Source organism: Hyaena hyaena, unplaced genomic scaffold (assembly GCF_003009895.1).
Source record: "Hyaena hyaena isolate Hyena2069 unplaced genomic scaffold, ASM300989v1 scaffold_6, whole genome shotgun sequence".
NCBI classification, from domain to species: Eukaryota; Metazoa; Chordata; class Mammalia; order Carnivora; family Hyaenidae; genus Hyaena; species Hyaena hyaena.
In genome coordinates, this window is record NW_024080638.1 from 888,028 (window position 1) to 906,902 (window position 18,875).

Consider the following 18,875-nt stretch of genomic DNA (forward strand, 5'->3'; position numbering starts at 1 on the left):
TTATTTTATATGATAGGTATCATGTGAAAATGCGATAATGTTTATACAGGTTCCTTGGAAATTACAAAGTCTACTATTAAAATCTCAGGTGTTCTCAATAATTTATACTGCTTAATCATCCATAGCACTGGTTGTTGATCTTAGGACTAAAAATCTACCATAGAGATTAATTTTATTACATGAGATTTATACTGTAGCTAATGATGTTGGAAAATGTACTTTGTATGCCTCCGTCTTATTTTCTAATGGTTTGCATCATGATGGACTTCTATTATAATAGCAGTTTAAGGTGTTGGGATACAAAATATGAGATGAAAGTACTCTTTTTGAAGCACATTTGAAGATAGAGATTAATAGAAGTTAAATTGAAAATTACAAGTTTTATCTTAAGTGCTATCCTTATATTAACATTTGCCTTATAGATCCTAACCAGAGAACACTGAAATGAGCATTCTTTTTCCAAGAAAGAAATTGATATTTGTTTTCATAAAGGGTGTCTTTGAACATGTGTGCTGAGCTATGTAGTTTTTTGGTATTCTCCTTTATTGTACCACCACCACCTTCCCCCTTGTCTCCCTTAGTTTGAAATCTTTGGGCAAAGAGCAGATTAGCAAAAAATAAGTATGGCTTGACTCGGTATAAGTGTAAAAATCTCTTTAGTTTTGCTACCAGTATTTGGTTATAAATATTTAAGCTTGATGTTTCTTTGGTTTTAGGAGGGCTGGTTTCGGATAGCTGAAAATATGGGCTTTCAGTGCCTAAAGATCGAGAGCAAAGATCCCCGGCTGGATGGAATAGACTCACTTTCTGGAACCGAAATTCCCCTGCACTACATCTGCAGATTGGCTAATCATGCCATCCACTTGGTGGTCTTTCATGAGAGGAGTGGCAACTACCTCTGGCATGGCCATTTACGACTCAAAGGACGCATGGACCGGAAATTTGTCCCTTTTCGAAAGTTACAGTTTGGCCGTTATCCTGGAGCTTTTGACAGGTAAATTCAGGATGTAAAGGGGAGTTCTGAAACCTATATTGTCTAGTCATGAATTCTTACTCTTGTATTACATTTAGTAATTAAATCTAATATGTAATTTACACAAATCAGTTTTGAAATGTAAATACCCAACAGCAAGAAACTCATGCACACGAGTATTAGGAAATACACATAAGAACGTCCATAACAACATTGTTTTTAATCCCCCCAGACTTTGTATATTCCTACCGTGAAGTATTGTAGAGCAGGGACATGAATGGATTAGTGCTCTGTGTAACAACGTAGATGAATTCCACAAATGTTGAGTGACAGAAGCAATACGTAAAACAATATAGCTCTTGATTATATTCATTAAAAAAAATATATATATATGTATATTTCCTGCAAACACAGGAGAAAGTATGTTCATGGATATTTGCTTACATATTAAAAGTTGTCAAAAGGTACAAACTTCCAGTTATAAGACAAGTAAGTTCTGGGGATGTAATGGACATGCAGTGACTATAGCTAACATAGCTGCATTGTGTATTTGACAGGTACTGAGGGAGTAGATCTCAAAAAGTGGTAACTGAGGAAAATACGCCTGATGTTTAGCTGTTTTGTTTATGCCATATGTTTTGAAGAGGCTGCCAGCTTTATGCATTAAGTCCTTATAAGAAATATTCACTTTTGCTTTCAGGCCAGAGTTACAACAAATTACTGTTGATGGACTCGAAGTTCTCATTCCGAAAGATCCAGTGCACTTTCTAGAAGAAATACCACACTCTCGGTTTATTGAGTGTAGGTATAAGGAAGCTCGAGCATTCTTTCAGGTTAGAAATAATCAAATACTGTACTTTTTAAGTTAAAAGAGGTGTGTTTATTTTTAATATTTCCAGAGAGGGGTAGGAGATGAAGGGGCCTATAGAAAATAGGTAAGAGAACATCTTTTTTGATTCATTGGTTTTCTTCTAGATTGTTTTATTTCAATTTTTTTTTTTTTTTTTTTTTTTAGGAGAGTAAACATCAGCCTTAGGAAATGATTTCTCTCCTAGTTGAATGGTGTGTTGTTTGTGGAGACATTGTCTTATTGGGCTAGACTCTGGTAGGGTTAGCACTGGCCTCTGATTGCAGTTAGGATACCCCATAAACTCTCTCAAAGGTGGCACATTCTTGAAGCGCCCCACATAGGATGAAGCCACTATAGAAGATGGACCATGTAGATTTGGGAAAGGTTTCATGGAAAATGCAGTTTTTCTCAGAGGGTTGGCAATGAATATGAATGTTTTGTGTTTATGAAGGTTTTTGAAGGTAAATGCTACGCAGAGACCAGTGCTTTTTGAACTTTACTTTATTCTGCTGCTCTCGCTTTCAATTCAATAAACATTTATTGAAAACCATTTTCTCAGGAACTCTGCTGACCCTGGGGATGTAAAGATGATTTTGAGAGGCATGAAGGTTCAGCTCTAAGAGATGACTTGAAACAGAAATCTAGTGAAAACAGTCAGATTTACAGTGGGATTTTGGTACCCTGATCTTTCCACTTGCCCTTTATTTTCTGGGGTTCCCTTCCAAGAAAGGTTTAGACACATGGATGGGAATCAAATGGGGAGGTGAAGTCCCAGCTGTGTCATCGCTGGCTGAGTGCCCTGCACCCACAAATGCAAGGTTTTTCTGGTAGGCTGTGCTGGTTCCCAGGACCAAGGCCTGACAGCCTTACAGGTGGGTCTTCCCAGCCCAATTCCCTTAAATCTGTAATTGTGAGCTACGACACATACCCAGTCAGCCTCATGGATAAAAAGCTGGAAAATGGTATGTGTGGACTAGTCAACAAGTGCTGAGCATCATACCCCCACCACATAGGAAGTAATAAGAAGCAGAGGAGATGCAGTCTGCTGCCTGAGCTTGACCACTCACTTTCCTGGCCTTACGGGAGTTTATTCTGGTTGCCACCTCTGTCAGAGCATTTCCCACAATAGATTGCAAATGTATGTCTTGTCCCCCTACTAGATAATGCACTTATTGATGGTAGGCTTCTTATTCACTTCCCTAGCCCCAGTACCTAGAGCAGCATCTGGCACAAAGAAAAGATCCTATAATTTGGAAAAATGTATGGTAAATAAGGTGCTCATCTGAATCAAATGACTTTTTTAAAGACACTTATTAGGACTTCTCCATTCGCTACCATGCATTTGCCCAAATTCATTTTGTCCATCTTTGTGAGAAGGCAGTGAAAAATGTGAAATGCTTCAGAATATTGGTACATCATTAGGATGGTATCAAATTTTTTAATTGCATATTTTCGTTCTTTTGAAATTTTCAGGGCAAGCACTCAATCAGGCTTTGAGTAAAGAAAATGAATGTCAGATGCTTAGAGGCCTTATCATAGTTAGCCTGGTAGTTTTGGTGTTTAAAGCACCATCACATAACAAGACTGCCATCCTGTCGAAGGTTTATGTTTATAGTAAGATGAGGTGGAACTTTGTATTCATTCTTTATCATGTTATTTGTGTCCTTCACTTGTAGCAAGATATACTCGTGATTTCTAATCTGTTTTTCTCTTTTGTTATTGTATTGGTATTTTGATGTAGGGTGCCTGATCAGGATGATAATTCTTTTTATTCTTATTCTCTTAAATGTTTCTTTCTTCATTACTTCTTATGTTAGAACCATGATTGAAAATACCAAGAAGGTCCATTTTCAAATTAAAGTGAACATACATAACTTTGGACACTTGATGGCGCCAAACAGTCTTAAATACAATGCCCGGTGTAAAACAAGCAGTGAACTAATCTCATAGAGCTCATAAAACAACCCTCTAATTTTCTATTTTTTAATAATTTTTTTTGAAACATACACTTTCAGTTAAGTGGTAAATAAAATACAAATAATTTTTTTCCTGCACCATTTGGGAGTAAGTTGTCAACCATATACACAACCTCAAATAATTTAGTATTTTCCCCCCCCCAAAAAAACATTGTCCTACATTGTCTTAATACAAAAATCAGGATGTTAGGTCACCATTCAATCCCCATTCAAGTTTTGCTTATTGCCCTCATAATGGTTTTTGTAATAAAACAATTCAGTTCAGAATAAAATATAATAAAAGGATTCAGAATCACAGATTGTATTTAATTTTTTCATCTCTTTAGTCTCCTTTGATCTGAAGTGGCTTGATAGTCCTTTTTAAATTTTTGTGATTGATGCTTTTGAAGATTACAGGCAGATGTTTTGTAAATTGTCCCTCATCTAGAGGTTTGTTTGTTTTTCCTCATGTTAGATTCAGGTTATACACCTGTAGTAGGAATACCACTACGTTACATTACATGCTATCAGGTGCTGTGTGGTTGTGATTTGTCTCATTACTGCTTTGTAACATTGATCACTTGACTAAAGTGCTGTCTGCTCATCTCAACCCTGTGAAGTTTCTGTTTTTCCCTTTGTAATTAATAGAAATTTGGCATGAAGCTACTTTAAAACTATAAAAATATTGTCAATATCATCATAAATCTTTTTCTTTCAACCTTTTTTTTTTTTTTAATTTTATTTTAGAGGGAGAGCGTGCAAGTGGGGAAGAGGGAAAGAGGTAGAGATACAGCATGGAGGCTGAGGCAGGGCCCTGGTCCCATGACACTGGGATTGTGACCTGAGCCAAAATCAAGAGTCACATGCTCAATTGACTTACCCAGCCAGGTGCCCCTCATCATCAATCTTTTAATTTATTTGTTTACATGAGTATGAACTCAGTTTCCTATTTTATTCAATAGGTTATAGTTCATTATTTTCATTATCTTCAAATTGATTCATATTTGGCCAGTGGGAACCCGTTTTTGATGGTTTCTGTCTTTTTGACCTGTGTTTGTCAGTTTTTTAGCACTTTCTTGTTCTTTGCCACAGGTGCTTTAGGTTCATCTTGTAATTTTCCTGCCACAAACCTGGAATCAGCCATTTCTTTAAGTCCTGGTTCCTTTTAGAAGTGAAGGTTTGGGGGTGTCTGGGTGGCTCAGTTGGTTAAGTGTCCAACTCTTAATCTCAGCTCAGGCGATGATCTCAGGTTTCATGAGATCGAGCCCCACGTAGGGCTCTGCACTGACAGCGCAGAGCCTGCTTGGAATTCTCTCTCTTTCCCTCTCTCTGCCCGTGCCCTGCTTGCATTCTTTCTCTCTCTCTCAAAATAAAATAAACTTTAAAAAAAAAGATTCAGAAGTGAAGGTTTAGATGCCAGGTGTGCTCATTGCTACTTGGGTTTTGTTGCACACAGACCCTCTGAGTGAGTGTGAGTGTGTGTGTGTGTGTGTGTGTGTGTGCGCGCGTACGTGTGTATTTATTTCTATATCCATCTGTCTATCAAGATGCGTGAATTCACATTGATACCAACAGTCCAACTAATTTATGTTTCAGTTAAACCCCATAGGGCTTATTTTCTTATTTGTGATTCCCTTCTCAAACAGAAGCGTAACTCCTATTACTCTTAATATATTTATTTGTTTAGTCTCCTGTCATTGCTTCTGTCCCATCTCCCACGTGGATGCCGTCTAATCTCCTGCTGGGCTGACCCCACCTGTGGACACACTTCTCACTCTGCCTCCCTGTGCTGGACACGCCCCTCCATGTGGTTCCCTCATCACTTGCTCAGGCTCTGAGGCTCCTACGGGCCACCCATGTGCATTTTCTTGCTCTGCCTTACCTGATGGTTCTAACAGTGAATAGTTCAAGAAGGGAAGGGGAGGAGAATGGGAAATGCTCTCTTGATTTATTTACTTTTAATTATTTTCTCAAATCTACCAGGAAGTTTAGAAATGGGATAATTTACATTTTCCTCAACTTGATTTGTTTCAGCAGTAACCATCAAAAAATAATTAATGGGTTCCAGTCTAGTCTTTTGCATTCCAGTGAAAAACCAGAGGGAAATATGGAAGTATCTGGACACCTGGCATAGAAATATCTACAAAGCTATATTATCCTCCTCCTCCTATTAATTTTGTGAGACGTTGGGCAAATTTCTGAGCCTTAATTTCCTTATCTATGAGGAAATGAGTGGGTTCCTTTTGTCAGATTACTTTCAGTCTATATTAGGGGGGTAGGTTTGTGGAAAGGTTGCCTGAATGGCAAAGATGAAATGAACATGATATTTAAATTGGGATTTTGTCTTTTTTTAGAGGCATAGTAAGCCCAAGATTGATATAAAACATTTTTAAGCAGAAAAAATGATGCATACTCTAATTTTTAAAATCCATAACAAATGCAAAAGGTTTATAAGTATATACACTTTAATACATATAAGAGTCAATTCTAGGAAATTGAATTTCTGGGAATGTCATGTTAGGAAAGGTATGTCAGAAGTGGGAGTATATCCATGCAGGTGGCAGCCTCAGTAGGATGTAATTATCAGAGTAACATTTTTATCAAGCACAGAGTTTTCATGTCTGTTATTTAATTTGACCCTTATAGTCACTCTGTGAAATAAGGCCAGTATTTGCCTTTAAAAAATAAAAAACACTGAGGTTTCAGTGTGCCACACAGTCATTACTGGCTGAGCATTGACTAAATCCTGGGTCTCCAGTCTTTCCCACTATACCAAGGGTAAGAACATGTGCCTCTCATTCTAGTCATATGTTCTTTTTTTTTTCCTTAAGTTTTTTAATGTTTATTTGTTTTTGAGAGAGAGACAGCACATGTGAGTAGGGGAAGGGCAGAGAGAGGAGGAGACACAGAAGCAGGTTCTAGGCTCTGAGCTGTCAGCACAGAGCCCAACGCAGGGCTCGAACTCACCAGCTTGAGATCGGGAACTGAGCCGAAGTTGGATGCCCAACCGACTGAGCCACCCAGGTGCCCCTCCAGTCATATGTTCTAAAGAGAAGCTATGACTCTGAAGATACTCATCTTGAAGCATAATTTGTATGCTCTGGAGAAGGCAACTTCCCTTCTGCGAGCCCACTTTCTACCTAGGGATACTTTTTTCTTAAGATCCCTGGAGTCCCAGGGTGGGTGGGTGGCTTAGTTGGTTTAGCAGCTAACTCTTGATATCAGCTTAGGTTATGATCTCATGATGGTGAGCCCTGCATCAGGCTCCCTGCTGAACATGGAACCTGCTTAAGATTCTCTCTTCCTCTCTCTCTCTCTCTTTCTCTCCCCTACTCCTCCACCTCCTCCCCCCCATAAATAAATAAGTAAATAAACTTAAAAAAAAAAAAGATCCCAAGAATCCCTCCAGGACCCATATTTTCTCCTGTTATATTATGGAAGAATGACAGGATATTATAGGCAGGGGCTAGTTCATTTACTCATTTACCACTATGTGGTGTTCACATATTATGTGCCAGGCACCGTTCTAAATTTGTACATACAGTGATGGAGAGGTTTAGTACTTGCCCTCCAGGAGCCATCTTTACAGCCTAGCGGAGGAAACAAATAAAATCAACACTGTGAATTAAACATAAGAATTATCATATTTATTATATGGCAACTATTATAAACTCATTGGACAGATTCTTTCATTTGTCTTTGTATCTAGGACAAATAAAATTTTTTGCTCCTCAAATGTTGATCAAAAGGGCAGCACTGGAAGAGTAAATGCATACATCTTCCTTGGAAAGTTAGGGAATGTTTCTCAAAGGGGAGAACAGAGACCTAAAAGATTTTGTTGGTCAGGAGCATTTCTGACAAGAGAAACAACATCTGTAAAAGGCACAGAAGCTTGAAAAGTTGTGACATATTTAGGGAGCTAGAAGTTACTGCTGTATTACGAAGTGTGAGGAGGGTGGCGATGAGACTGGACCATTAGACAGGGACCAGAACACAAATGTCTTTGTCTGCTAAGCCAAGAAATTTCAATTTTGACCCATAGGTAGTGAAGCATCACTGAAGAATTTATAGTGTTTTCCTCAGTCTAGAGTACTCTAAAAATGAAGAAAATTAGAAATGCACAACCAAGTAGTTGATCATGATGATATTTATATAGAACTTCATAATTTATGAGACATTTTTCTGTCATCCATTGTCTCATCAAATCTTCACAGTGGTCCTGCAGAGTGTAATTATTATCCTTTAAGTTACTGATGAGGAAACTATGTGTAAGAGAGGTTTGCTCTCTCATTCCCTCACTCATCAGGTACTGAAGATAAAGTGATAAAATGAAGTCAGTTTCCTCATAGAGTTTGTGTTCTTCTGAGGTGATATGCCCAGCATCACAGCTGGGAAGAAGAGGGGCTGGTCTTGAACACAGATAATCTAACTCAAAATCCCAGACTCTTTTTTACTACACTCTGCAGTCTCGAAAGACCAATTGAATCCGTGAATCACGAAAACATCCCTGAATGCATTTTGTTTAGATACGCTATTAGTTCTCAAAATTAGTCTTCTTTTCTCCTAACTGCCTAGTCTGCTAGATTGTGATGTGGAGGAGAGAGTGGATGAAGGTGCAAGTCTCATTCTTTGGGAATCCTGGTTACATTTCTTCCCTCTTTACCTTGTCTTTTCTAGAATCTACACCTGTAGTCTTATAAATGTGCAACTAACAAGGAACTCTGAAACTGGATTTCTTTATAATAGAAAAATGTATAATATGGGGTTAATTTTTAAATTTAATTCAGATGTCACAGAAGTATTTCTAGCAATTTAGAAATGGCTGTAATAGTTGACTGTTCTATCTGTAGCAGTACCTTGATGATAACACTGTGGAAGCCATGGCCTTTCGGAGGAGTGCAAAGGAATTGTTGCAACTAGCAGCCAGAACATTAAAGAAATTGGGAGTACGGTTCTGGCTGAGCAGTGGAACTTGTCTAGGTAAAATTCTTTGTTGCTTTACATTTGTCTTTTTGTCATTTCATCCTCTTTGCCTTTAGGGATGATTGCTTGAGATGACAAAACATCAGTGATATTAGAAGTGTCATATTTATAGACAGAATAAACGTAGTGCATGGAACAGGAATTTATTGATTTCTTTAAAGACATTAATTTCAGAAGCATAAAAGAGAGTTAGGAAGGCCATGTTGTGTTTACCAAAAACTGGAAGTCATGGATAAAATTTATATCAGAACATTAGACTATATTTGATCTCAGGGTAATCCTTCGATTAGCATTTTATTATTTCTACCCAAAAGATTGTTCTGTCTTTAAAAAAAAACCTCTATTCTGTTTCTTTTTTTAAAAATTTTTTTAATGTTTATTTTTGAGAGAGAGAGAACATGAGCCAGAGAGGGATAAAGAGAAAGGGAGACATAGAATCTGAAGTAGGCTCCAGGCTTTGAGCTGTCAGCACAGAGCCCCACGTGGGGCTCGAACACACAAATCATGAGATCATAACCTGAACCTAAGTCAGATGCTTTACTGACTGTGCCACCCAGGAGCCCCTATTCTGTTTCTTATACTTAACACACCACACAAATGATAGGAGGGCTAAAGGACATAGCATACGGTCTTCCACAAATCTTTTCCAAGTCACTGATAGTATCACTGGTTGGACATCACTGCCTTTCCACATTCTGTTCATTCTGAGATGAGAAACATGGACTTTTCTAGAGTCTTTAGTAAAGTTGCTATTAGAACCTGAGTAAGATTTATGGATCTCTTTCCACTATACATTGTATCAAACTCCTTTGAAACTTAGCAGTATTTAGAACTTTAAATTTTATTTTATTTTATTTATTTATTTTTTTAAATATGGAAGATAGACTAAGAAGGTCTAACTTACTTCTTTTTTTTTTTTTTTAATGTTTTATTTATTTCTAGAGGAGAGAGGAGACAGCGTGAGCAGGGGAGGGCCAGAGAGAGAGGGATGCACAGACTGAAACAGGCTCCAGGCTCTGAGCTGGCAGTCAGCACAGAGCCCGACGCGGGGCTCGAACCCACGAACCGCGAGATCATGACCTAAGCGAAAGTCGGAAGCTTAACCGACTAAGCCACCCAGGCGCCCCAGAACTTTAAATTTTAATTGTTTTTATTCCCTCTTGTTTATAACTATAGTTGGTTGTAACTGTATTCTTTGATTATAACTTTATTTGTACAAAAATTAATTCTCCTGTTTTTATAGTGTTACTATATAATTTATTGTCCAATTCAAGAGACTCTTGAGAGTGAAAAGGAGTGCCATTAGTAATGATGTTGATATGACAGGCGGAAACTGGGATATATGGTTAGGCTCTGTGGAAATTCTCATGGTTATTCCTGTCAAGGAGTTTGCAGCTAAGAGTAGCCAAGAAAAAGAGAGTACATCTCACACATTTATGTGATATATGCTTTAAGGTTTAACTTTTTGAAGCAAGATTGTCTTATAGATGATGTCATCAGAAATACCTCTTACTCACTTGTCATGGTTTGTTTTGCATTTTTAGCCCATGGTTTTCTTCACTTAAGAGCAAAATGAGGGAGTTGAATTAGATGGCATTTAAGGAGTCTTCCATTTTTCATAGTTTATGATTCTTTGATAGATATGGAGTATATAGATTTTTCTCAAGCTAAAGACAGACCCCATCCTAGATGTTTAGATCTGTGGTACAATGAAATTAAAATTTAGAATTCCAAATAGTCTTGCCCAATAGCAGTACCTGTAAAGACAGTTGTAGACATTTATTTACTTTCTGAATAATTTGGATGAAAGAATTAGAAGGATACTAGGTGAGATCCAAGAGCCCTTACTAGTATTAAGATTTTGGTTTTTTTAGAATAGTGCTATAACACCTAATTGAGAAGTAGATACATAGTAAATATACCTAGAAATATCTTTTGATATTGTCAGTGTGCTGAAAATTGAGGATGCTGCTGCAATGATGCTGCTCTTTTTTTTTTTGGTTCATTTATTTTGAGAGACAGAGAAAGTGTGAGTGGGGGAGAGGCAGAGAGAGAGAGAGAGAGAGAGAGGTTGAGAGAGAGAATCCCAAGCAGGCTCTGCACCATCAGTACAAAGCCTGATGTGGGGCTCAAACCCATGAAACTGTGAGATCATTACTTGAGTCGAAACCAAGAGTTGGGTGCTCAACCGACTGAGCCACCCAGACACCCCGATACTGCTCTTTTTTATATGACCCATTAAACATGAGCTGTTCAGAGCTGTTAAGTTCTACAAAGCCAGCCTTCATCATTAGGGGGTTATGATCAAACATTCTCAAAAGTAACTCAATTTTTTTAAATAGATGGCCCAGGTAACATTATTAAAGCTAATAGCTTATTTAGAAATTAAAATACATAATGAAAGTTTCTGAGGGTGCTGAGTGCTCAGACCAGTAAAAATGAATAAGGAAAGAAAGAAAGAATGAAAGGCTCTTCAACAGGTGGCTTCTATAACACAGATTTTAATTTGAGATTTAATTCTTTCAAATAATATTGATAAAGCACTCTAAGTCTAATCTTATGAAAAAAATCTATTCTTTTAAAAAAAATTTTTTAATGTTCTATTTATTTCTGGGAGAGAAAGAGAGACAGCATGAGCAGGGGAGGGTCCGAGAGAGGAGACACAGAGTCTGAAACAGTCTCCAGGCTCTGAGCTGTCTGCACAGAACCCAATGCAGGGCTCAAACCCATGAACCGTGAGATCATGACCTGAGCTGAAGTCAGACGCTTAACCGACTGAGCCACCCAGGTGCCCCAAAAAAAATCCATTCTTAAAAAGATTGTACAGTAATGACTCATTTTTTCCTGACTTTTTAAAAAATGTTCTTGTGTCTTTTCTTTTTTATTTTTAGGATGGTATCGGCAATGCAACATTATTCCTTATAGTAAAGATGTTGACCTAGGTATTTTTATACAAGATTATAAATCTGATATTATTTCAGCATTTCAGGATGTAGGACTTCCACTCAAACACAAATTTGGGAAGGTCAGTAATAAAAATCTTCTTTATTTTATAAGTAACATGTCTTTTCAAAAGTAAAGTTTATATTAAACAGCTCAGAGATGGTTAAGAATGTTGCATATATCATTTGATCACTCAGTATTCACCAGGATGAGTTCAGCATAAGCTTGTTATGTGACTTTCTGCACTATTTAAGGAAAACTAGAAAATCTGGCTTTTTACTGACTAAATGAGAAGGAGAAAAGGGTCTTGAACTCTTACAGATGAATTTATCGCCATTATATTAGATAACAATATAACATATAATTAATACACCAGATAATATAAAATTAACACAATCGTTAAGAATCCTACGTACCCTACCTGAAGTTATGTTGTTTCTCATGAGTCCTTTAATTTCATGAGTTCTCTTAGGCATTATTATTATTATTATTGTTATTATTAGCAACATGAAGTGGTCCTTTGGTGGCTAAGGGTTAGAAATACAGAATCATTTCAAATAGTACTTGAATTTCTTGTTTATTTCACAGGTTCTGGGTCATAGCAATTTTCTCAGAGTTCAACTAGGAATAGGTCATCATCACTTAAATGAAATCTCCTTTTAGACAATATGATTTCTATGCCCTACGCCCATGATTCCCTGCAAACCTCTTACTTGTTTTTTTGTCCAAGCATCTTACTCTTAATTTGCCTGTTTCCCATGGAGGCGTTATCCTGGAAAGCAAGTAGAAGTATGATTAGTCACAGAAAAATTACTTTCTCCATTATAATTATTCTAGTTTATTAGAATTTTTTTTGATAAAATATTTTCCGGAGGTCAAAGTCAAAGCAGTAGAATGAACTCCAGGCATACAGCGAATGTTTACTCAACACTCACTTTATGGCTGGCACTGTGCTCTGCACCTGGGACGCAAAGATGCATATGTGATAGCACTTCTCTTTAGGAGTTCACTGTCTAATTGGGGGAAAAAACACATAATAATTATGTGATTAGTGCCATAACAGATAGATGCACCAAGTCTAATGGGAACATAATTATTTGTAGTTAAGTTTCTTTAGGGAAATGCTCTCAGAATTCTTTGTGTCTTTAACTTTTATTTCTTCTTTTTTTCATGTACATAATGTAATGATTTATGGTATGTATATGGGTTTCTATGATACCACATTTACTTAAGTACTTATTATTGATTCTAATGAGAGACTTATTTCCTAATAGTTTTACTTGCTTATTAAAGGGAATCATTTTTCTTTAGTTCCTTTCCTTCTTTAGTCCAAAAAGGGCTCAGGAGCAGGATGTTCTGCAGAGTGGTAATTGGCTACTGTAAGTCATTTACTTTGAGTTGTCTTTAATTGTAAGAAGCAACATTATTTTATCTGCATTTAAGAAAGAAATCAAATGATGGTATGTTACAGATAAATCCTAATTTCAGAGGTGTTTCAGCTTGAAAAAACATGTTCTCTTAGAATCGATATTCTCCCTCTATAAAACACAATCTTTTTTTTTTTCTTTTAAGAAAATGTGTTTCCTTCATTACAGTCTATGAGGGTTTTCATCTTCCCCTTAGGTAGAGGACAGCTTGGAACTATCTTTCCAGGGAAAAGATGATGTAAAACTCGACATTTTTTTCTTCTATGAGGAGACTGACCATATGTGGAATGGAGGCACTCAGGCCAAAACGGGAAAAAAATTTAAGTATGAATCAGATAAGTACTTATAAAAGGGGCTCTTAGAGATAACTTCAAAAGGTAGAAATAAGGAAGTAACTGAAAATGAGAAACAAAAGACTGTCAAGGCTTCACTATTAGCTAATACTTTCTCAGTTTACCCATAAAGTCCAATTATGTTTGGAAAAGTATGGACTACTTATAAGGACAGTGTAAGAGGAGGAAGTGCCCCTGGGATGGGACCTCAGTCCAAATAGTCACTATGATTAGAAGCCCTTGAGTCATCAGAAAGGGAAAACCAAAACAAGGAGCACAGAAACTAAGCCCAGAGCCTTAGCTGAAACGCTGATTGGTTTTTAGAGTTATAGGAGCTTGTTAGTTTGATGGAAATGGGTTAAGAGTCAGTGAGAAGGAGATCGTCAAGGTGAAGTTTAAAGTGAGAGAATTGGGACTGAACTGCGCTGAGGCCACCGTGCTGGGCAAGCTCTGGAATGTGCCTTCCATATAGACAGGGCTAATCCTTTAAGGATACTCATTGAGCTTAACAGCTGCCATATTTTGTCAAATGTAAGATGATATAGATTGTAAGATGCACCATTATTTTATGTGCTACTAAGAAAGGAAAAATACTGCCAATTATAATTCTAAGACACATGATTCACAGATGGAAAAATTTGGGTGGGGGAAATGTCTCGGAATTGATGGAGTACAGTATGTTAGATTGGCATTTTTAACATTTTTTTTTAATGCTGCCATAGTAAAACTCTGATGAGAAAAGACAAAAATGACAGTGGAGTAACTATGCTTTCCTTTGTGATGCAATTGACCTATTCTCAATTCTGAGGAAGAGAGAGACAGAGAGACAGAGAGAGAGAGAGAGAGAGAAGCCAATGAAGGGGAATGAGCACCCGAAGAGCTTGGGCTTTGGAGTCAGGCCAACCTGGGAGACCTTAGCTGCACCCTAACCCACGTGCAGCTGTTAGCTTTTCTAAACATTAATCTCCCAGTCTCTTAAGGTTGGGTAGTATTATTGTGCATTTCATTCTTTTTGTTTGTTTGTTTTGTTTTAAAAATATAATATATTGTCTTACATATAACACCCAGTGCCCATCCCAACAGGTGCCTTCCTCAATGCCCATCACCCATTTTCTCCTTTCCCCTACACCCCATCCACCCTCAGTTTGTGTGTTTTATTCTTATGAACATTGTACATGTGTTAACACATCTAATCGTCAAAACAATTTTAGGAGGTAGGTATTCTGTGAGGTGCTGAAAATGTAAGTTCTTTGTTCAAGACCACACAGCCCATCTCTTTAACCCCTACTCCCACTGTCTCCCTAATACACCTGACATATGAGGCGCTTGACATAATGCTTAGCACTTACTGAGTTATCAGGAAATGATGGTTATCACTGTTACTGTTTATTAGTAATATAATGATTACTGATGTGATTATTATCATTGCTGTCATAACTATGGTAGTTATGTGACTAGAAGTATAAATTTGCCTCACTAACCAGCTCAGATTGGAGCTTCTAACATTGAATAAATTTGAGCCACTGGGCAGAGTGGGGAATGTTCTGTAACATGGAAGAGAAATGCCGTATTCAGACTGGCTTCTCCTGGGTATGTTGACACACCCTCTTAGGAATGCTGAATCTTTATTTGAAGCCCAGAGGTCTTCACATAAGACTGGAGGTTTGAGAGTAATCCAAACCTTTTTCTCAGCATCATGGGGTATCCCCAAATTGACATTGACCCTGGAACATATTTTTGAAACTTTCATTTAATATAAAAAATTATTTTGCCTTATGATAACAACACATTCATTTAGGGTAAAAGCTCTGATTATAAGACAGAAATTAATAAGTTAATATGTAATTGACATTCACTGAGGTGAATGGGGGTATGTTTATGACATTCAGCTATAGTTTCTTTATTCAAAATATGATGAAGAAGCTGAATTTAATGTATAAGTTAGAGGCTCCTTTAAAAACTGCAAGATAGTATAGTATAGAAATTGAAGGATGGAGTCAGTCTGGTTGCTTTTGAATCCCGGCTTTATACTTTACTAGCTTTGTGACCTTGGGCAAGTTAGTTAACCTCTCCATGACTAAGTTTCCTTAAGTGTAAAATGGGAATAGTAATAGAAATTGCTACATATAATGGCTTAAAGGATTAAGTGAATTAATACACAAAAAAGGGGTTGGAAGAGAATTAAGGATGTCCCGGTGCCAAGTAATTATTAGCTGCTATTATTATTACTACTACAAGTAATATTACTACACTACTTGTAGTAGTGGTGGTGGTGGTAAAGAAAACTATTTCTCTTCTTAGTCTTATGAGAAATTTACAGATTAGAAACCTATATAATTAACTCAGTATTAAACTGCCAAATCTATTCTTAGTGAAAACATCTGAGAATGTCACCTTTTTTCAAAGAAAGGTAATTTCTAGAGCCTGTAGTATAATTCTGTTATTCTTAAATTTTCTTCTGAGGTGTGAATTTCTTTCTTCTCACTGACATGGTCTGAAACCAACAAACTTCAAAAGAGCTCTTCATTTCTAACCACTACATTTCTGCATAGAAAGAGCTTCTTTCATTCTGCTCTAGCTGCTCTTTATGGTAGCAGTGTTTGGAAAGTGTGAAATGTTCTGATTATTTAACAAGAGAAATGAGCAGTGATAGAACTGTCTGGACAGATGGTGTGAGTCCCAGATTTTCTATCCTGTTACCGTGACCTTAAAAGGCAGAGAAAAGAACAGGGGATGGATGTGTAGAGTAGTTTCGTTGAAAGATTCCCCCACCCATATGCCATTTTCATTCTTTTCAGCACTATTTACTTGAAGGAACTATAGTATTTTCACCAGCACTATTCCTAGAGGGAAAAAAAAACTTTTAAAGCTAATCTAAAGGTCTTTTTATCTGTATATTTCAATTTGTATTCGTGTGTCATTCATTCTGAGGAAAACTTAATAATATCATAGAATGCTTATGATTTTTAAAAAATGTTTATTTACTTTTGAGAGAGGGAGACAGAGCACGAGTGCGGGAGAGGCAGAGAGGGAGAGGGAGACACAGACTGTGAAGCAGGCTCCAGGTTCTGAGCTGTCAGTACAGAGCCCGATGAGGGGCTCAAACCCACGAACCCGGAGATCATGACCTGAGCCGAAGTCAGGCACTTAACCGACTGAACCACCCAGGTACCCCGAATGCTTACAATTTTAAAAAATTCAAAGAGGAATCTGGGAAGGAAGAAAAAAGTTCCCCTTTTGAAACTCTTCTCTGCATGCCTACAGAATGATGTTTTTGGTCCTCAGATGTAATAATATTAACAGCAGTAATGAGAGCATAGCTACTAGGGCATCTGCTGGTTACCTGGCACATAAGAGAGGTACTTTGTGTTTATGATCTCAGACCATCCTCAAATTATCCCTGTGGGTTAGGTGTTCCCACTCCCAGTTAGATATGAGGAAACGAACAGTAGAGAAGTGAAGTAACTTGCCCATTAATGGCTGGGCCAAGATTTGGTGCTATCGAACTCTTAAGCCTAAGTGCCTATTTCTAATAGACTTAATAGGTAAAATAGTTAATACATGTAATGTATTTGAAATAGTACCTGGCAGATAGTAAGTACTATATAAATATTAGGTACTGCTGCTACTATCGTTACTATATTATTATTATTATTACCATTACTGCTCCTGTGTTGCTCTGACACAAAGTATAGTATCTTTAACAAAGTGGTAACTTGGTTTAGTTCCTCCAGTGGGTCTGGATTTTTTATATTTAATTTTCTTCTTCGGAGTCTCAATCACTAGTAATAAAAGGTGGTGCATATATAACTTATACCGCCAGGATGTGAAGTTTTTATTCCATAACTTCATAGTCCTCTAGATGCTGCCCGTGTTCTTAGGGTTATTTTTTTCCCTTCCCATCTGAATCAGCTGATGTTAGTAGAGGCCAGAGGTTTGAGAGGTAATAATTATAGTAATAATAAAAATTTAACTTTTATGGGATATTTACTGGGATATTTACTGCATGCCAGGCACTATACCAAACTTTTACATGCATCATCTCACTTAATCCTCACAAGTTTATAAGGGAGATTTTTAAATTGTCACCTTCATTTTATAGATGTGGAAGTAGAGCAGAGCTGAGACTCAGACGTGGAACCATATCACTTGGAGCCTATATTCTTATATACACATGATGTTAATGTCACCATGGTCTAGCATACTATTAACACTCCCTCCATGAAAATAGCCCTTCTCCTTAATGCTGTATCGTCAGGGTAATACAGCTACCTCTACCTCTAATAGGAAATCTACTATCCAGTGGGCTAGTAGTGGGATCCTTATACCTTCTGATATTTTCAGTTGCTGCTTATTGCATAGGTCTTCAGAAAATTTGTATTTGTTCTCTGTGGGAATACACTCCCATCCAGGTATGACTCCTACATAACGTTTCATTTCTGCTGACTTTATTTACTAACTGCTATGTGTGAAGGATTCTCATGTAAACATACTTAGTTTCCACGCTCAAGGATCTCATAGTTTGGACCATGAAACGAATTATTAAAGTACTTGATCGCAGTACAGTAATTGCAGTATGTGTGGTATATAATTAAGATACCAAATCAGAGTCTGTCTAGAAGCAACAGCAAGAAAGCGTGGCTTAAAAATAGAGAAGTTTGGGGGCACCAGGGTGGCTTAGTCGGTTAAGCGTCCGACTTTCGCTCAGGTCATGATCTCGCGGTTCATGGGTTCGAGCCCCGCGTCGGGCTCTTTGCTGACTGCCAGCTCAGAGCCTGGAGCCTGTTTCAGTCTGTGACTCCCTCTCTCTCTGACCCTCCCCTGCTCATGCTGTCTCTCTCTCTCCTAGAAATAAATAAAAAGCATTAAAAATTAAAAAAAAAAATAGAGAAGTTTGTTAGGTAGACTTGGTTGGAATGTAGAGACAGGCCTAATAATAGGTTTGCTTAACTATTTTTCTATTTAAATAGACTGTTCCTATTTTTTCTTCTTTTTATTTATTTTTTAATTTAAATCCAAGTTAGTTAACATATGGTGTAATAATGGCTTCAGCAGTAGAATTTAGTGATTCATCACTTACATATAACACCCAGCCTATTTTTTCTTATTAAAAAAAATCTATGAGCATCTTCATACATAAAGCAAAAGTTTCATTAGGGATTATTTCCTTGACTAGATTCCTGGAAATTGAATTATTATTATTGTTTGTGCTCTTTGATAAATAGAAAGGGTAAGCAAGAAATGTTCTAATAACAGTAAAGTACAAGATTTTATTTTTAAGTTCCTTGTTTTTCCTTTGACTCTTTAGGACTGTTAGAAGTTGTTTGAGCTTCCTCGTCAGCATGCTTTATTCTATCTTCCTTTTTCTCCCCCTATTATAAAACTAAACTTTTTATTTTATGATAATTTTAT

General features: G+C 37.1%; 1 protein-coding gene across 3 annotated transcripts in view; it reads left to right on the forward strand.

The window, feature by feature from the left end:
* FKTN (fukutin) overlaps positions 1-18,875 on the forward strand; it is a 70,415-nt gene that overhangs the window by 33,373 nt on the left and 18,167 nt on the right. For all 3 annotated transcript variants that reach the window (XM_039239850.1, XM_039239844.1, XM_039239855.1), the window contains 5 exons: positions 717-994; positions 1,674-1,806; positions 8,629-8,758; positions 11,653-11,786; positions 13,328-13,455. In XM_039239850.1, coding sequence (XP_039095781.1) covers positions 717-994; positions 1,674-1,806; positions 8,629-8,758; positions 11,653-11,786; positions 13,328-13,455 — 803 coding nt within the window. The remainder of the gene's footprint in view (positions 1-716; positions 995-1,673; positions 1,807-8,628; positions 8,759-11,652; positions 11,787-13,327; positions 13,456-18,875) is intronic.